This window comes from Pleuronectes platessa, chromosome 3, assembly GCF_947347685.1.
Source record: "Pleuronectes platessa chromosome 3, fPlePla1.1, whole genome shotgun sequence".
Taxonomy (NCBI): domain Eukaryota; kingdom Metazoa; phylum Chordata; class Actinopteri; order Pleuronectiformes; family Pleuronectidae; genus Pleuronectes; species Pleuronectes platessa.
In genome coordinates this window covers 14,040,903-14,060,513 of record NC_070628.1, presented here as the reverse complement: position 1 = coordinate 14,060,513, position 19,611 = coordinate 14,040,903, and the positions used below count along the sequence as shown (strand labels likewise).

General features: G+C 43.5%; 2 protein-coding genes across 3 annotated transcripts; one reads left to right on the top strand and one right to left on the bottom strand.

Annotated features, from left to right (window-relative positions):
- The first annotated feature begins 395 nt into the window (after positions 1–395).
- ptpn9b (protein tyrosine phosphatase non-receptor type 9b) lies at positions 396–11,234 on the top strand. 2 transcript variants are annotated; one of them, XM_053417778.1, is made up of 13 exons: positions 396–469; positions 2,408–2,551; positions 3,113–3,202; positions 3,380–3,504; positions 4,859–4,964; positions 5,052–5,162; positions 5,258–6,189; positions 6,340–6,436; positions 6,996–7,065; positions 7,194–7,272; positions 7,616–7,766; positions 8,026–8,233; positions 8,562–11,234. In XM_053417778.1, exons 1-13 carry the CDS (start codon positions 437–439, stop codon positions 8,783–8,785), a joined length of 2,370 nt encoding a protein of 789 aa, XP_053273753.1. In that variant the 5' UTR covers positions 396–436; the 3' UTR covers positions 8,786–11,234. The 2 variants fall into 2 exon arrangements, with proteins under 2 accessions (XP_053273753.1, XP_053273754.1); XM_053417779.1 differs by lacking the exon at positions 5,052–5,162.
- Positions 11,235–12,377: 1,143 nt separating this feature from the next.
- adamtsl7 (ADAMTS-like 7) lies at positions 12,378–19,250 on the bottom strand. Its single transcript, XM_053416958.1, has 12 exons — positions 19,086–19,250; positions 18,344–18,473; positions 18,043–18,218; positions 17,786–17,894; positions 16,622–16,810; positions 16,060–16,189; positions 15,505–15,727; positions 15,211–15,384; positions 14,548–14,721; positions 14,273–14,452; positions 13,810–13,954; positions 12,378–12,738 (listed from the first exon to the last, which is right to left on the bottom strand). The coding sequence occupies exons 1-12, from the start codon at positions 19,218–19,220 to the stop codon at positions 12,584–12,586; spliced, it is 1,920 nt and encodes a 639-aa protein (XP_053272933.1). The 5' UTR covers positions 19,221–19,250; the 3' UTR covers positions 12,378–12,583.
- Between the last annotated feature and the right edge of the window lie 361 nt (positions 19,251–19,611).

Sequence of the window (19,611 nt, the reverse complement as noted above, 5' to 3'; positions counted from 1 at the left end):
GAAAGTACTTAAGTGAGTATAGAACTGTATATTATCACTTAGTGATCTTTAGTTGCAAGTAGTATTATAAGTATTTGATCAGTGTGTGGTCAAAAAAAGTTTTGATAAAGAAAGTTCTGAACAGTGTTTGGTCAAATATATTGATAAACACATGAATTGATCGGTGTGTTGTAAACATGTATTGATAAACCCAGGTTTTGATAAGTATGGTAAAAATATAGTGATAAAACATGATTTGATTAGTGTGTGGTACAAATATACTGATCAACCCAGGTTTTGATCATAGACTGTATCTACAATTTTGATCAGTATGGGGTTAAAATATTGATAATCACATAATTGGTGTTGAAGTGATTGGTTGTGGGCGGGGCCTCCGTCTCGGGCGTGATCGAGCGGCTGGTGGGCGCGCCCGCTGCGACGTTGCGGAGGCTTCAAGATGGCGGAAGCCCTGACAACTCAGGAGCAGCTGGTAAGGGTCTCTTAGCTGATTTTTCCCTCTTCTCCCCGCAGTGTTCCGTGGGAACAAATGTCACATTCACTTCCTCCTCTATCAGGGGATTTTTTCCATATGTTTGGTTGGGTCGGGTGTTCCCGGGAACGCTGTGGGGTAGTAAACCCCACTGGCCCGTTCGCACCCTGACTTCGGTGTGACTGACAGCAGCTAGCATGTGTGTTAGCACGATGGCGTTTGCTAGCAGCTACTAGCCCGTAACCGGCTATGTATCCCGAACAGCAATTCCCTTGATAACCCATCTTCACACGGACCACATGGATACGCTCTTATCGCCTCTGTTAACTCGTAGCACATCCTTACGCACGGTTTGCCCGATACGCGGAGCTTCAAGTGTCTTTAACGCCACCGTTAGCCAGCCAGCCACCACATGTAATCTAGCCGCTAATCGATGCTAACAGCTATTGTTGATTTCCAGGTATTTTCCTCGACAGCGTTCTTGTCCGACGGTGCAAAGTCCATTTAATCAGGTGTGGGGGTTAAGAATGACCTGCTGGGAATTCCTCAAGTCATGCTGGACTATGACACGGTGAAGACAGACTTAGATCATGGAGCTCAGCGCAATGAGCCCAGCAGCTAGCTATCAGATTTACGGTCTAGAATTCAGAGAACTGAGCCTCCGGTTCCTAGCATTGTTGTTGCCATCACTTTCTAGTACAGAGGAGGGCTTGACATTGACTGGAAACGGCGAACAGAACACCGCGATCCTGCAGCCAACTTCACTTTTATCGATGCTGGTTCTTCCTCATAAGTTTAACCGATCATTAGGCTAAGTAACGGGACAGGCTTCTCCCCCCCCGGTATTTCTCGGTTTGTTTCTTGAAGGCTAAACATCGAATTCCCAGAATCAGTCTCCTCCATCGATCCGCAGCCCTGAGGCCACTCGGAGTAGAACACGTTCGTCTTGTTTGCTCACTGCTGAAAAGCGATCTGTTGCCTCTTCTTCGTATGATCCCACCATGGTTCCCAGCCTCATCCTGGCGCTGATGGTCTCTCACTGGGGGAGACATTCATTTACAAGCTTTTCCATGATATGAGGGCCTGATTTAATGGTTCCACCTCACTAACCCTGCAGCAAATAAAAACAATTAATTCCAGTTTAACGCTACTACTGCCCATTCAACACACCGTTTAGAAACATGTGAACAACATTTATTTGAAATGTGTGGTGCAGTAACAAAACCTGCAAGATATGATATAATGCAATTATTGACTTGTTAAATGACTTAACAATTTACTTTCTATTTATGTATCCATAAAACTTAGGCTAAAGGGAGCCGAGTTCCTACTTCACACTGAAAATGCTATATATTTAATGAATGTGGCTATTGTCTAATGTATCCATCATCTAATAACAAAACTGGTCATGAGATGCATCGGGATGACTCACGTCTGCCAAACCACTAACATGGAAACCCTGTACTGGGATTGATTTTTCACTTCATCCGCTTTTTCATTCTCCATCCTGTGAGAGAGTCCATTCAGGTGTTGTATGTGGCGGATGAGGTAATCTGTGATACCCATTCATGATGATGTGCTCTACTCCGGCTGGTTTTATATTTGGAGGTGCATTACACTTGGGTGGAAACAAGCAGACTGCTGTCTCCGGGCATATGAGTGCTCCCTTCGACTACATCTTCCAAGTGGACAGTCTGCTGACGTCTGTGTATCTGAAATATTACAAAGCTGGGGGGGGGGGCAGTTGTGTGTGTCTTTCTGTCAGTTGTCAGCCTTATCTGTCAGTCTTTCTTTCCTGTGTCTGGACACCCTGAATTCTAAGCTTTTTATTAGTCGCTCCTTCTTGGCTTATTGGCCCTTATGGTCTCCTGCTCTAACCTCTCCTCACACGCAGACCCCTCACCTTTTCTCTTCATCTGCTCCCTCACGTCTGTCCAGGCTGTGGAGGAGTTCCTGAGTGAAGTGCGAAGCAGGGAGCAGCCTCACAGTGCCGGGCTTGTTTCTCAACCTACAGCTGTAAAGTTTCTTATGGCCCGCAAGTTTGACGTCTGCAGAGCCATCGACCTTTTCCAAGCATACAAGGTACAGCAGTGTTTTGATTGATGGCACAACTGCTAATACTTAATTCATATTATCAACATGACAAAGGGCTAAAATAGAAAAATCCCTACAATTTTCAAGGTTCTTTTCCCTATTAAATATTCAAATATAATCATTAAATTCAATATGGCGTTACAGTCATAGTCTTCAGCTTGACAGTGTAAAGTTTTGTAGCGTGACTGACGACTATTCATGATGTGTTGGAGACTTCACTGTAGCAGCATACATATTAGCAAGTCAAAACTATGTCCTGTTATAACGCGTCATAACTTGCTATTCAGTGAGATAGTTAGTCCACAGAGGACTCTGAGAAATACACTCTATCGTGAACTAAAAACAATCCATAATCCAGTACGAAATCTCAGCAACAAACACTATTTATTTAAAGCTATTATATATAAACTTTTCCTAATACTGTATTAGAATTTATTGAGTCTTTTAACTCATAGAGTAAAAAATAAACACTGACTGACTCAAATTTGTTCTCTGGTGCTGTTCCATGTTTACCTGCTGACTTGCTGCTTCATTAATGTCATGTTTTAGAACACAAGAATCAAAGAGGGCATCATCAATATCAATCCTGACGAGGAGCCGCTTCGCTCTGAGCTGCTCAATGGCAAATTTACAGTCCTGGTGAGTAGTGAAGTCATTTTGAGCCACATAGAGCAAAGGGGATCGAGCTGATCATTTAGCAATTACAACAACGGTAACATGGAACATGATGCAAAAACATTGTAAATAGATTATCTTTAAACTGACCGAATTTGCATTGGTGCATAATATATGATGGCCTGTCAATGTTCCTACCAGCCTGGTCGTGATGCTAAAGGCGCAGCTCTAGCGCTCTTCACTGCTCGTCTCCATCGCCCAGATGTCACCACCCACAAAGCTGTGCTTCAGGCCATCATCTATCAGCTGGATAAAGCCATAGAGAGGTGATTCCCTAACTGTTTTTCCCTGTACACTTTATTAAGAGTTTGTGTTGTGTTCGTGATACACCTGTCACTTCCGGTGTGCTATTGCTCTTTTTATTTACTTGTTCTGTTTACAGTTGTCATTTTACTAGTTACTGGTTTCCTGTTGCAGGAATTTGTGTTACTAATTGGTGCTGTTTGTTTCCCAGATTAGTGTTAATTTTGTTAACAAAAACTGTGACAAAATATATTTTAACAATCAACAATCTTTTTTAAAAAGCCTCGACAAGATGAGGACGATCATTAAAACCAACTATGACTATATTAACATGCAACATACTTGATGAAGACGAGATTTAGTAAGCAGTTAAAAAAAATGTTGGTCATTGTTTCAAACAGTGATATAAACAAAACATAACAAATTCTTGCTGTGCGCTTGTATCATCTTTCGGCTGATTCTGCACAGCGGCAGCACAACCATGAATGCATTGAGCAAACTGATAGACTGAGCCTAGCTCTGCACTTACTTGTTCTGGCTGTAAGCGATTGTGTAACATAGAGAGAAGGGAGAAGAAAATGACAGCAACATAATTGATTGAAATTTGGATCCAATTCAAATACAAAACTGTGAGAGGAATTGGCCAGTGTGTCGTTTTATTGAGAGAACCCCTGAGGCTACAAAGTCACTGGAAAGAAAACCACAAACCTGGGTAGACATATTAAAACACACCACACAATAAATTAGACCTTATGTTAAGATGTTAATAGCATTGCTGCACTTATAAAGCCACATCAAGACAATTACTTAAAGCAGTGGTTTATCATTTCAACACTTAGTCTCACTGAAAGTCAGAAGCCAAGTGGGCTACGATGACCAGCCTTCAACTTAGGATGGCTTCATTTGATTTGATGTACTTAATATGTTATCTGTATTAAAACACATGCAAAATAGTTGCACTTTTCATGTGTTGAAAATTTTGAATTGGTCTGTGTCAGCTAAATCTTCAAAAGTACAGAATGGGATCCATAAGATTATCAGGGTGGGACTGTCTGTTTCGCAGTAGTAACTGTAGCTGTCTATTTTTTTTAGCTTGCCTTGTTTGGAAATAAGTTCCAATTATTTTCTTTATAGTTTGTAAAGGACTATAAACATACAGTCTTTAACACTACTACTATGACTTACAACACTTCTTGCAAAGTTCCGACAAAACTGAGCACAAATTTAGGATGTACTGCTGTGTTCTTTTTGATTGTGGCTGGAGAAAATATTAAAAAACTTTTTTCTTAAGTTCCCTCGGGTGTATTTTATAAAGTTATTCTTCTTTGACGCTCCACCTCTGTTTTTTAATGAAAAATCCTCTTGTTTCCTCCGTAGTGAACAAACTCAAAGAGATGGACTCATATTTATCTACGACATGACCAACTCCAACTATGGTAACTTTGACTATGAGCTCTGTGTCAAGATCCTCAATTTGCTCAAGGTAAAAATCTGGAACATCCTCTCTTGCTCTCTCCTCTACCTGCCCTCTGGTGTTTGGTGTTAAACTGCCTCTCTCTGTTCTTTCCAGGGGGCTTTTCCAGCTCGTCTAAAATGTGTCTTCATTGTGTCGTCGCCTCTTTGGTTTCGAGCACCTTTCGCGGTCCTTCGCCTCTTTGTGCGTGAGAAGCTGAGAGAAAGGGTATGTGTGTCTGTCTTCATCAGGTGGTTATGTCCCAATGTTTAATACGCTCGTTATTTATTGGAATTTTCTTTTCTCTGCTTTTCAATCACTAGGTGTGCACGGTGAAAGCTCATGAGTTAGCCGGTCACATCCCAGTCTCCTCCCTTCCTGACCACCTGGGTGGGACATGCCAGTACAGCCACGTGGCCTGGATCCAGTCCTGTGTTAACGTTCAAACAAACACTGTCGAGGGTGAAACACAAGAACATGACTCGCACGACTGTGTGGGAAGCCTGCTACGCTCTTACAGCTTGGAGTGCAGCAACACAAGCGCAGGCGCTACGCTGTCCTACACCCATATAAATACACAGTTAGGTTCTGAGCTAGCTGTGGCTAACTCTAACTGCTATGATGATAATAATGCTAACCCACACAACCACTGCAGTGTGGTGGAGAGCAGGACTCAAGGCCTAGGCCAGTATCAGCAGAGCCCAAACTCTGCTGCCAATAGGGGGAACCACCAACACTGGAACGGCTCAGCTGTGAGCGAAACCATCATGGCCGTTAGTGGCTCCAGCCCCAATGCTAACATGAATGGTCGTGGTCGCCAAGCCCCTCCCCAGTCAGACACGCCTCCTGACACGCCGCTCTCTCAGAAAGGTGATGAAAATGCGTTGGACTGCACAACAACAGACTCAGCCCATGGACCTCAGGATGAGGATGTCAAAGAGGAGGAAGATGAGGAAGATGAGGAGGAAGAGGAGGACGAGGAGGACGAGGAGGAGGAAGGGGTGCCTCCGTTGCCCCAGAAATCTCTGCCTCGACCGCCCCATCAGCCTTCCTCTCAGTCCCCTCCACTGTCTTCATCGTGTGATCCCGACGAAGACGACCGCTGCATGGAGCTGTCTCTTCACATGCCAGAGCAGGGAGGCATGACGGTGCACGACCTGGTGGAACACGTGAAGAGGAGGAAGAAGAAAGGAATCTATCAGGAGTACGAGGAGATCCGCAAGGAGCCACCGGCCGGCTCCTTTGACTACTCCAAGTAAGAGATGAAAAAAATATATTCCAACTCTACTTTTTAAAATTCTTCCAGCTGGTTGTTTTCTCTCTCGCTAACAAGGCAAAGGAAAATCACAGATGCACATCAGCCCAGTATTTCAGTCTGATACATTTCTCAACTCTACTTCCACAGACAATTATCCAATCAGATAAAGAACAGGTACAGCGATGTCCTCTGCCTGGACCAGTCGAGAGTGCGCCTCTGCCAGCTCTCTGATGACGAGGATGAGGTGATTATTTAATCCTCAGTCCATCTCCTGTTTATTGATTCTTGTATTTATTGCATACGTGTTTTAAGAACTATTCCTGTAACTTTTTCCTTTGACATTTTGCTGTGTCATGATGTGACAGTGCAACCAACATTGGTCATATTCACACCGCTTATTCGTGATTGCACAAGACAGGTACTTCAGAAATAATTGTCAACACTGAAACAATCAGTACAGGATTTGCTGTGGACATAAATGTGTAAATTTGATTTTTTCAATGGCAGCTAGGTTTGATTTACAGACAGTATGAATCTCATCTGTAGAAGCTGAACTATTTCTACTTTCATTAAGTATAATATTTGTATGCTGCACCTGACATCATGTTTAACCATCTACTACAAGTAAGTGACAAAAAATAACATTTTATTTTATAGAGAAGTCAGAGATAGCGATGTGAACAGAAGATGTGTCGGCCCTACTCTAATAATATGTGTAAATATGTCAAGCATCCAACAGAAGGAAGTCGATTCTAACACCAGGCAATGAGTCTCACTTCATCACTACTGTTTGTTTTTCGCAGACGTCAGATTACATTAATGGCAGTTTCATGGATGGGTACAAGAGAAGCAACGCCTACATTGCAACTCAGGGTGAGGAGCTGTTGGAACACAAACTATTAACTTTGTGAAGTCCTTTGTGCTACATACATGTTTGTACTTAAACTCTACTCAGCACACTCTGGTGCTACCAAAGCTTGACAGATCTTTATGTCCCCCAGGTCCTTTGCCCAAAACATTTGGCGACTTCTGGCGCATGGTGTGGGAGCAGATGGTACTTATCATTGTCATGACCACCAGGTGAGACTCCTGCCACTCTGATTCCTGAGGTTTTCTATGAATTAATCCGGATTTAATCCTGAATTGGTCATCGCAATTTATTTTGGGGTGGAGGGGACCAATGTGAGCACCCATGCAATATCCAGATAGTTGACCCATACAGTGTGCAGTAGTGGCAGATTCTAGCTGTGCAGGAAGGCACATAGCACGTTTTCTGAGCTAACACAAAGTACGAAGATTCCCCAAAATGCATAGCGTCTGCCCAGTTTGACAGATGTACAAAGCACGTCTACATGCGCGGGTGGTAGAGTCTGCAATGTCACGAGGGGGATTGAAAAGCTGATATTTGTGTTGTGTTTCTCAGGGTGGTGGAGCGTGGACGGGTCAAGTGTGGTCAGTACTGGCCTCTTGAGGAGGGTAGGACTGAGCAGCACGGACACTTCCTGGTCAGGAACACACACATCCAGGGGTTCCAGGACTTCAAACTCTCCCTTCTCGAACTCTACAACACACAGGTAAGTCATAGGGAGCACTTCCGTACCTGAACATTCATAAACTAGGTCCAATCATTTAAAATGATAAAATGGCCTTCGATGTCCATTTGATGACTTTAGGGATATCTTAATTTATGATAAAAACAACTTTAGATAAATTAATTATTTTAGATTGTGGGATTGCTTTTGTTGGTGGAATGTCTTCATCTTCACTTGAATATGCTAGTTGATCCTAAAGTCCATGTCTTTTCTTCTTCGACCCTCCCTGACCTTCTGTCAGTCTGGAGAGAGACGGGAGGTGTGTCACTACCTCTACGTCAGCTGGCCGGACTTCGGCGTGCCCAAGTGTGCTTCTGCTATGCTGGACTTCCGCGAGCACGTACTTGAGAGGAGGGACGCTGCAGTTCAAAGCCTGGGATCCAGTTGGACGGGGCCTCCAGGGGGCCCCCCTGTGGTTGTGCACTGCAGTGCTGGCATTGGCCGCACAGGTAAACACACAGGGTGTCAATATTGACAACATGATAACTTGAATGTTCTTTTTACTTATCCTTAAGGTGAGATAGTCCTTTCCTGTTATACAAACAGAATCTAGAGAGAGTGTTATTGTAAAAGTGCATGGAACTTTAACCCCTTAGAACATTTTGCAGTGTAACTTCAACATACTATTGAGTCTGTGCTACTAAAAAGTCAGACTGCTCTACGGGAAAAGGGTCCTTCTCGCTTCTACATTGGTATACCTGGCAAGAGTCAGGAAAGTGTCAGTAAGTGTAAATAACTGTTTAAGTGTTCCTCAATTAACTTATGTCTTCTCTGTAGGTACATTCTGTACACTGGACATCTGCCTGTCCAGGCTGGAGGACATCGGCACAGTAGATGTCCGTCAGACGGTGCGGCGGATGCGTACGCAGAGGGCTTTCAGCATCCAGACCTGGGACCAGTACTACTTCTGCTACACGGCAGTCATCGAGTATGCCCAGCGCCATGGGAAACTGAGCCCAGTGCAGTGGTCTGACTCAGAAATAGAGACTGACAGCGAATGAGGGACACATGGAGCGATAACGTGACAGATGGGGCAGCCAACCTTAACTGAAGTCATAGGAACGAAATAATACAGAGGAGTGACATTTCTCCGTGAAGAGGAACATGACTCTTCTGCCATAAGAGAGACAAAGGATGGAAGTCTTGTTTTTTACGCTCTCGATGTGATGATGCAGACTCCCACAGTTGCGCTTCCTTTACCGGAGTGGAAACATGTCGGAGGTTCAGAAAGAAAAACAGGGATCGTGTGCCGCATCGCTGATTGAGCAAGCTGTCCTGCCAATTTCCAAGCCCATTTTTATTTAGCAAGCTACAGGGGGACTCGGACTACCCTGAACCTGTCTTGTTGACAAGAGCGTTGTACGAGTTGTAGCATTTTTTTATATTGACTTGCACATGAGGAATGACAAACTTGAACTTTACCGCTTAAGCCCTCCAAACCCCTGTCTTTTTCAGTTTCCTTTTCAGCCCTGAACGAGTCGGTGGTCACAGGAAAACTGTCAGGGGGATGAGAAGGTGAAACTTGAAAACTTTTGTGTTCTTATATTTTTTAAAGAGGAAATGGTTCCGCGTGAACAATTGGCCATATGTGATGGTCGATCAGTGTGTGAGCCCTTTAGTCCATTAATGTTTTTCTTATATTTTCCATGTTCTTATTTCTCTGGTGCATTTTCTACATATGTTTCATGTTTGTGCATATGTAGACTAACTTTTCAAAGCCAAAGTCCTCACCCTGAATGCTTGGATGTACTCCTTGGTGAAATATAGACTGAAGCCCGTGTATATTCTTGTAACATACATTTATACATTAGTGTGCATTATAACAACCTCTGAAAGAAGAGCAAAAAAAAGCAGTTTAATATAATTGACTTATCCTCGAGAAGAAATATCTATGTAGCGAGCCAGGCTATGACAAAATAATGAAGAGTTCTGGTTAGTAAACCGATATCATAATGCAAATCTGTGATTTGTCAGGTCTAACATCATTTTACTGTCAGAGCGTTCTGATTGGACGATCTTAAGTAATTTGGCCTTAACTTGATTCACTGCCTCGTCGTTCTCAGACCTAAACCATACCTGTAGCTGTAAAGTGTTTTATTTCCCCTTTTGGTTCTTGTTCCCGTTAGAATCTCACACCTTTGAAACCACAACTGTTGTGTTTAAATCTCAAAGCAGATTCTGCCTGAGATAATTGTGCCTTCAAGTTTTCCTTAGCTCAACGTCTCACTAGAATAGTAATAACACCCAAACTAGTGCACTTGCATAGTTCACAAGGACTATGTGCCACACAGGACACCCACATTCTGCCTATAGTCCTGTACATAGTACACTACTTAAGAATAACATATGAGTAGTACGTTATCTGGGACTAAGCTCTGGTTGGAGACATGGCTATTCTTTTATCATTTGACCTCAGGGGGTAATTCTAGTGTTTTTTGCCTAGTGTCACAGATCCATTTCTGGGTTTGCCTCTGGTAAATTATCATTTAAGAAAAAAAACCTATATCAAGTTTATTTTGTATTTTTTACTGTATAGTATTCTGCAATATTTATGTCTTTGTAAAACTTCTACAATATTGAAATCAGTGAATGTTGGTACGATGCTACAAAGAAGACAAACCAGTTAATGCATTTGATAAGCTGAACAAAACAGATGGGGAGTGAAATATATTTTTTGTTGTTCACATTGAAACTTTAGTGGAAAAATGTCACTTGCCATTGTATTTTCAGAACTGACCTGTATAAATGGTGATTGTTTGATTCCAGGACAATATGGGGGTCGGTGTTGCTTTAGAGAGCTTGTTAGACTCTTCAGTAACAGTGACATGAACGTCTTACTGTCTGGTACCTAATGCCAAGGATTTAACTAAACAAAAAAAAAAGCTATCAAAGAAGATAACAAAGAGAAGTGGCTGATGCTTCTGCTCCCTACAAAGCCCCAGCTTGGTGTCAGGAAGTTAAAACAAAGTATTGAGAATGGGTTGAGGTTTTTCAGCATGGTCAGAGAGCCTTGAATGTTTTCGGGGTAACGGTGTCCAAGCAATTTTGTCGAGACAGATGTGGATATTTCTGGTGAATGTGGACCCTGCATCCCTCAATGCCAAAGGCCCAGGCTCACCCTACACATGTTCTCCTGTCACACATCCTCAGCAGCCCACTAGCATGGACCTATCAGTGCAGCCTCGCATCCACGAACTGACTCGGGAGCAACACAGGAACATTACTGAAGATTATGTATAGCTACAAAATACGAGAGTGTGTATGTAAAACGAGTTTTGGTCATGCTGTTTTTGATTTGTTTTGTGAGAAACAGAATACAATGTGCATTTGTCATTGTTGTTGAGTTAATGTTTCTTTTTGTGATCTAAGTTCTTGTGATTGAATTATGGCCTTTTACATGCTGTCAGCCCGGCTGTCCAATTAAAGCAATGGTATTACTATCTTCAACAAGCTGAAGTCATCTCTTTGGGGCTGAATAGGGGGGTGCATGTGCAGAGTGAACATGTAGTCTGTGTTAAGTTCTTGACAAAACACAGGTACTGGTACCGTAGCCAGATGTGGCTGAGATGCCTAAGATGGTTTCTATCGCGTTGCAGTTTGTCAGCCTGACTTTTTAAATTATTTAAAATTCAATTATTGATCATGACACCATCACTTCCTGAGTTTCTGAGGCTGAACCCAACTTCACCTGATAAGACCTTTTTTTTGTTTCTCTCAAATGTGTTTTTGGGGTTTAAAAAGCAAAGATGATCACATCCACAGAGCTTTAGGTGCAATCTGTTAGAAATGGAAATCACAATTGACTGCTGATTCAAACGACTTTGTTCATTTGAAATGTTTGTGGTCACTGACTTTGTAGATAGAACTCTTTAATCTCACCTTAACTCACTGTTTAAAAGATATTTCAGGATGTTTAGCAGTAAGTGATGATGTGACCGTTCCTATGGCTGCAACATTTACTCCTACTTCTGACTAGTTAGTTAGTCCAAGCTTTAAGATTCAGTTCAATACAAAACTAGCCTGTACAAGCTCCTTGTGTGTCATCAGATTACGATTGAGTCTGTTACTTTTACAGTCCGTATTGGGCTTTTATTGTGGAAGCAGGACTGAGCTGAGTGCACTGCTCACAACCACCACTGAGGGGCGCTGTTTTGCTAAAAGCCTATGATTTTTCCATTGACAATTATGACTCATCTCAGACAATCCCATTCACAGGTTTGTCTTTATATTGAAAACGTCTATAATCTGGACAATGGGACTCCTCATCTAACATTCCATATACGTTTATATATATATGTTAGTAATTATGCAGCCTATTGATTTTCTGTCCATAAAATTTTAAAGAAGGATGTGATTTCATGAGTCTTTTTAACATGATGTTCCATATGACCATACTAACCATAAGCTAAGTCAGATTCTGATAAGAGTTTATGCACTGATTTAATTAACATACATTTTCAGCATCTTCTAATGGAAGGTTGAAACAAAAGAATGTTTCTGTTACATTTGCAATAATACAACAAAATCCGCTGAGTACCACAAGTTATAAATGTTTTATTAAGAATAAATACATAGATTAAGTACATCAGCAAACGTGAGCAGTCCAATGTAAAGTTACACTGAGAAGGAAAACACTCTGGACCTAAACATAGTGTACGACTGTGTGACTGTCGCAGACCGAGCGGCTGAATATTAAACTGATCTCTCTCCGAACAGAACTAGGAGTCGATTTCACACACCTCACTCATTTTCCCCACGGAGCTGTGACCTGAGGTGAATTGAATCCTCTCGAGGGGGCATCACCTTCGGATGTGGTTCTTTTGAAACGAGTTGGGGTACGTCTTCTGTACACGGGAGCAGGAGGCGCAGCAGACCCCTCTGTAGTAATTGTAAATGCAGAGTCGGGCTTGAACCACCACCATGCAGTTATGATACTGGTCACTGCACGATGGACCTGTGGAGGGAGAGACAAACACAAGAGAGGAATGGATAACAATTGGGGGGGGGGACATGACAAGTGTTATTCTTTTCTTTTGTGTCATTCACTCCACTCTGCTGCTCAGAGCCAGCAGGTGGCTGGTTACAGCGTGTCAGAGGCAGAGCTGCTACAAGACAAGATGATTTACTGTAGATATCATGTAACACATTCCTGATGCTCTGTGCCACGAACATGTTGATGCTTATAGCTTATTTCACCAGACATATCACCACGGTTATGATGAACCTCTGAACATCAGAAGTGTTTGGAGCATGACAACGTGATGTTCTTGTTCTTGTCTTTATTGTACATTAATAAGTCACTTACTGATCTTTCTAAATAGTTTTTAAACAAATGTACACATGGTCCGAGAGAGCTCAACGCATTGCAAATTAAGAAAACCACTGTGTAAAGAAAAAACGTGCTAATAAAGAAAACTACTTCCTCCAGTTCCATCACCGCTGACAAGTAGCTGACTTCATTAACTTCACAAAGCGTTAAACTACAGCCAGGATCATCACTTAAATCCCTTGGAGACAATTCCACAGTCGTTTATGCAAATTGCAGCAAATATCTGTATTTGCATGTGTTGTGACTTTTTGCAGCACATGTGTTGTCAAGTTGAGGTAGTTCTTTTCTTAATTTGGACGTTGTTTCTTCTATTTGCATCTGTTTTCTTAATTTGCAGTGCGTTGAGCTCTTTCAGCCACCGTACAAATGTTCATGAAAATAATCTTTCAATTAGCTTATCCTAATAATTAACAGTGGGAGGAAGCAGGAGTATCTGGAGGAGAAACCCACGTAGGAGAACATGTGAACTCCATTTAGAAAGACCCCGGCCAAGCTGGGATCTGAACTGGGAACCTTTTTGCTGTGAGCCGATGGTGCTAACCACAGAGACAGCAGGTGATCTTCACATCTTCACCATGGCAGCATTCAATGACAGCATCACAGATTCATCCCACTCCAAACACGTCCTCCCTGACCCGGCTGTGCCCTCAGCCACACCGACAGTGGACACAGTGTCAAACTGCTCGTCACACTTACTTATCTCGGCTAGACACGGTTGTTTATTGCATTCTTCACGACTCTCCGGGGTCAAACTGGGGTCACAGCGGTCGCTCGGGGCCACACTGTCAGCGAGACAGTTGGCCTCCCGTACGCGGTAACCCCCGTTACAGGACCGAGAACACTGAAATGACAGAGAGGGAGAGTAGAGGCACACAAAACATAAAACACCTTATAAGGACAACATTTAGACACCGCAACGGATGCCTTATAAGTACCAATGTTGTCGTATTGTACATGTGACATAAATACACTAAACAAAGTTTGCACTGGTTTGCCAAACCATGATGGCGTCATTTAAAGGGGTTCACCAAATTTCTTAATAAAAGACATATTGAGTCAAATGTCTCAGATACTTGATCGGTTCAATTATCTGCAAGACAAATTAAAACGGGTTGGTGCTTGTTTTGTGGAAGGACAGAGAGACTTCTGGGACACTCACCGCGCTCCACTCTGTGAAATACCACTGGGCACCACACGGCTTCAGGTTGCAGGTCTGAGCTGTGATTGGCTGAGGCAGATCCGAACATTTCGGCTGGTCCGCGACCTCCATGTGACCGTTGTTGTTGTAAATACAAGCCACGCTCCGGGTCTGCGTGCCGTTCCCACACTCGGCAGAACACTTCGGTGACCCACACACAGAAAATGCTGCAGTAAGTAAATGTTCCTCTGGCATTATCTGTGTGTACTCCGAGTGTGTGTGTGTGAGTGAATTACCTGACCCCACGGCCCGGTGTACCACTCCAGCCGGTTCTGACATGGGCCCGAGTCACAAGAGGTCACCTCCGCTGGACGATCCCCTTCACAGCTGTCCAATGGAAGGTCAGTCACATGGTCCATCAGGCATATAGCTGTCCGGGTTCGATTGCCTCGACCACACTCTCTAGAGCACTGAGGATTATCATGCACGTACATAGTAAATCAGTGTCGTTAGAAGATTTCAACATGATTTCACTTCTTTTTAATTCTCTTGACAGCCAGAGGTATTATGTCCTCGAGAGAATAATGTCAAATTGGGCATAAATGTTCACTAAAACTCGTGATTAGATGGTCAAAGGTCAAGGTCATGGTGACCTCACAAATGTTACTTTGGCCTCTTTAACGTATCTCAAGTCTGCCTTGAGGAAATTTCTTCAAATACCGACCAGTTGTTGTCACTTGGACTCAAATACAAACTGATTGATTTCAGTGATCAAAGGTCACAACGACCTAGTCAAAAAAACTGCATGGACTGAAACTGCAGAGGTTGGTGGAGGGAAACAGAGGGGTGATTCTAGTTTTCTTCTGTCACACACACACACACACACACACACACACACACACACACACACACACACACACACACTCAAGAACATTCTGTGTGAAGAGACTCTGTGGTACCCGTTGGCTCCAGAGGGAGGTGAACCAGCTCCGTGCACACGCTCCCATGTCACAGTTTTGCAGTGTGTCTGGCTTCAGGTTCATGTTGCACTCGTAATCCTCCTCCTCGTCACCCTGGTTACTCAGACACACCACCTCCCTGCTGCGCTGGCCCACCCCACACGGCACGGAACACTGGGGGACAGAGGGAGACGGGGGAGAGGGGGGAGGTAAAAGTTTTTATTTTTTGATGATAAAGGTTGTTGTTTTTGATGATGTGTGTGTTTGTGTGTGTGTGTGTGTGTGTATTTTCACCAAGCTCCACTCAGATCGAACGTCCCATTGGCTGCATATTTTCAGCTGACAGGTAGACTTGGTCACTGGCCTATCAGGCACCCCGCACAGCTCTGGTGCAACGGTCACCTGGGACTCTGTCCCGTTGGCATGGACGTGAGTGACCTGACGGCAGATGACCTGTCGGTGCTGAGTGCCGGGCCCACACCTCTTGGTGCAATCCGACCACTCCCCCACGTCCCAGCTGTGAGCCAATCACAGAGAAGAAGAGAGAGGCTGATGGGGATTTAAGAGCAGTCTGCTATCATCACAAATTAAGTGGTTTCATGGTAAAACATGAGTCAACTCCTGTCTTCATTTTGACCTGTGAGGTCAGATGTTGCTCTTATAGTCCCAGAAGAAACATGTGTGTTTCAGACTGACAGTTATCATGGATCACTGCCACTGTGGACCAATTATCTAACAGACCAAACACACAGTTGATACCCTAGTGCCTCGCAACATCCTGGTTAGATACAGTGGTTTGTGTGTGTGCGCGTGTGTGTGGGGAGGGGGGGGGGGGCTGATATTACTCACTAAGCAGCGCAGGGCTGCGTGTTGCAGGCTTCTGACTGGTTTACTGGTTGAAGTGCAGGGTCACAGAGGTCAGCAGGAACAGTCGTCTGTGAATGCTTCTCAACACACTCCAAGAGCACTTGACGCCTGCCTGGGAAGTGCACAAACACACACACACACAGACGCACACAAAGAGGAAAAGGACTAAGCAAGTGAATGTGTGTTTTTCACTGTATACATTCACATTTTGACAGACAATGAAGTTGCTGTCATTCACAGCAATGATGTACAAGGCCTGTGTATTTTTCAGCACTTTCATTATTGTGGGTTTTTGACAACCTCTACTGAAGCTTCCTGTTGAATGTGTTTATGTCTTCTTTGATTCTGTAACATCTTATTATAAATAATGTGTATTTATTTATTCTGCAATGTGAAGTTTGCACATCCCTATATATTCTGTGGAAGTTGTGAGGTGTTTTTGCATTGGCAAAAGTTTAAAAAAGCCACAGATATATATATGTAAGTGCTAAATAACCATATTGTTTTATTTTTATGTTTCTTTGTGTTTGTTGTGTTTCCTCACCAGTGCCACAGGTTGTGCTGCACTCTGTGTGGCCACTCCTCGTCCAGGTATAAGTAGGCTGAAGGTCAACATTCACGCTGGGTTCAGTGGGAACCTGGTTGTGATAAGGTGTCTCCTGGGTGATGTCATTGTTGCTCATGTCACCTGGGTGTGTTTTCTCGCCTGAGAGGGATGGATCTACTGTCTCTACTACAAGAAGGACAAGGTTGGAGGGAGGTGAACAAAAATGGCCACAACTTGTAAGGAAATAAAAGGCATTAATTGTGTTTGAGGACAGTGTGGGTGTGTACAGGCTGACGTAAATCACAAATACTCAGTCAGCATGCAACGTAAAAAAAATCCGGCCTATGGATTGTGCTGTTGATGTGCACCAGTCTCTGGCAATGCAGAAAGGAAACAGAGACAGCTGGAAGAAATCAAAAAAGATTGTGGATTTTGGCGTAACGAGCCCAGTAACACCTCCGAATACAAAGAAGATATTAAATAGTTGGAAAAGCATTGAGTTTTCTCTTTACAGCGTACAGTGGCAGTTCACAGCTGCAGTTGGTGACGTCCAGCGCTGCATATATTGTTTCGTTTAATGCTAATATAAAACATTTAGATATGTTAATATCTAAAAGCGGAAGAGAATATTGCCTATAAATGTTGCATTGTGAATATCAAGTGAGAAAAATAACATCATTCTTACCAATACATGGAATCATCCTCTAACACAGTTCCACCCGCCTAAAAACTGAGCTAAGACAACAACTGACGACGCCTGTTTTCAGGAGATCCATTTTAATTAAGTGATCATTTGTCAGTGCCAGTGGATTGAAATCTTTTCTTTGATTAATGCTAAATATTAGGCAATGATATGAAATATGGCCCAAGTGACCGGTTATATCCTCAGCGTGCGCCAGAAGTAAGTTTGGCCGCCTGCTTGCTATATCGAATGTTATCAAAATCCTAATCAAATTTTCAAAAGGGACAGAGGATACATGTTGGTGTTACTATGACACTGAATGAGGACACAAACAGACGCATCTGTTCTGTGTTACGATCCCTGAGGGCAAAACCAGAATCTGTAGTATGAGAAAATGGCGCTGGTGTCCTGTAGGGTCACGTTAGAGCAGCTTTGGGAGTAGGTTTGGGTGTTTGTACATGTTAGGGGTGTGCACTTACCCAGGGGAAGTATACCAGAAGGTACATGTGGTTCAGGAGTGGGTTCTGTGGTTTGTAAAGGAACACTGTATTCATAGTGTACACCAGGACCTGGTTGCTGGTAGATCAACTATGGAAAAGAGATGGAGACTAGGTATATAATGATGTGTAGTAATATCATTTTAAAGGTATTATTTACTATATGTATCTTTGCATTTGAATAAGAGACAGAAGGTATTTGCAGCTGTTTCCAAAGGGTTTGCAGTTGTGCATCTCACGTAGACGTGCAGGTCCTCAGTGAGCGGCCCAGGCGCAGTGATGGACTCTCCGAGGCGAGAGCGGATTTCATTGGGTCGTCGGTACGTCAGCTGTGTTCCCACGGCGGTGAAGATCCCAGGCCTGTCAATCACCCACTTTCCGTTGATGATAGACACTCCAGTTTGGGTCTGCAGAGCTGGAGGAAAACCACACGTTCATCCATCACTGTTTTGTCAGGCTACACACATTTTTGTTGTTACTGTGTGTGTGTGTGTGTGTGTGTGTGTGTGTGTGTGTGTGTGTGTGTGTGTGTGTGTGTACCCAGGTAGTTTCTGCTCTTCACTGTCTCCTGTATGCTGATGTTTTGCGCTCCTGCTGGAATCTCTGCAATCTTGTGGTAGCCAACGCGCAGGAAAGTCCGAGAGAAATTCCCCTTCACCACCTCAAACCCCTGCCAACACACACAACACACACTTAAATGCACACGAAGCCCCGTCATGTACATGCAGACACTCTTTGCATGCTCCCTGTGCCACAGTTGCACCGTCACAGGCCTCAGTTTAAGCGGTATAATCATAAATTCCACTGGATCACATCGCTGCTCTTTTTTTTGCCTCACTCATCCATCCTGCTCTCCAACTCTCTCTCCCTCTCTGCGCCTGGAAATCCCAGCGCTTGTTCCGTCCAGTCAGAACAGTTGGTTTGAGTTGGGGAACCTTTCTTGTGTTTCTCTCCATTCCTCCTCTGCACATTCAGCACATTTTCACTTGATCTCTTCTATTCTTTCTCTGAATAAGCCTTTTGTGCTCCTTCTTTCTTATTTTTTATTGATAATCGGATAAAGCTGGAGCTGTCAGGAATTAGTTTAAGAAAAAGACAGAGATAATCTACAACAACTGGTGGACTGTCATGCAACTATTGCTCACTACCAGATTTTAATATGATTTGACTTGTCGTGTTCTTATGAGCAGCATTTGTAAATTCAAATGCAACTCTTAAATAGCTTTCATATACTATCAAATTACAGCATTTACACCTTTACATGACAATGTGGATGTCTTACCTCCAGAGGGGATGCACTGGCTTCGTTATCCCAGGGAAGAGCACCTGAGGGAGGGCAGAGAAGACAAATGAAGAAGAGGGGAGCCAGAGCTCGAAGCTGCTGCGGGGAACCGAGCTGCTGCCACAATTCAGCCATGGAGAAACTGAGGGAGGACACTCACAAACACACGTACACACACATGTTTAATGGGGGAGTGTGTGTGTGTGTGTGTGTGTGTGTGTGTGTGTGTGTATGTGTGTGTGTGTGTGTGTGTGTGTTTGTGAGGTGGGGTTGGCTTGAGGGGTGGGAGGGAAAAGAAAGAGACAAAGGAGAGATGTTGAGAGAAAGTGTTTGAAAAGGGTAGGCACGGTTACTTAGAGTTGAGGTCACTCCCACTTGCACCTCAACTTTGGATGTTGTGACAACTTTGTGTGTGTGTGTGTGTGTGTGTGTGTGTGTGTGTGTGTGTGTGTGTGTGTGTGTGTGTGTGTGTGCGAAGACTGGCTCCTGTATCCTACATCTCATCCAAAACCAATATCTCTGCCTG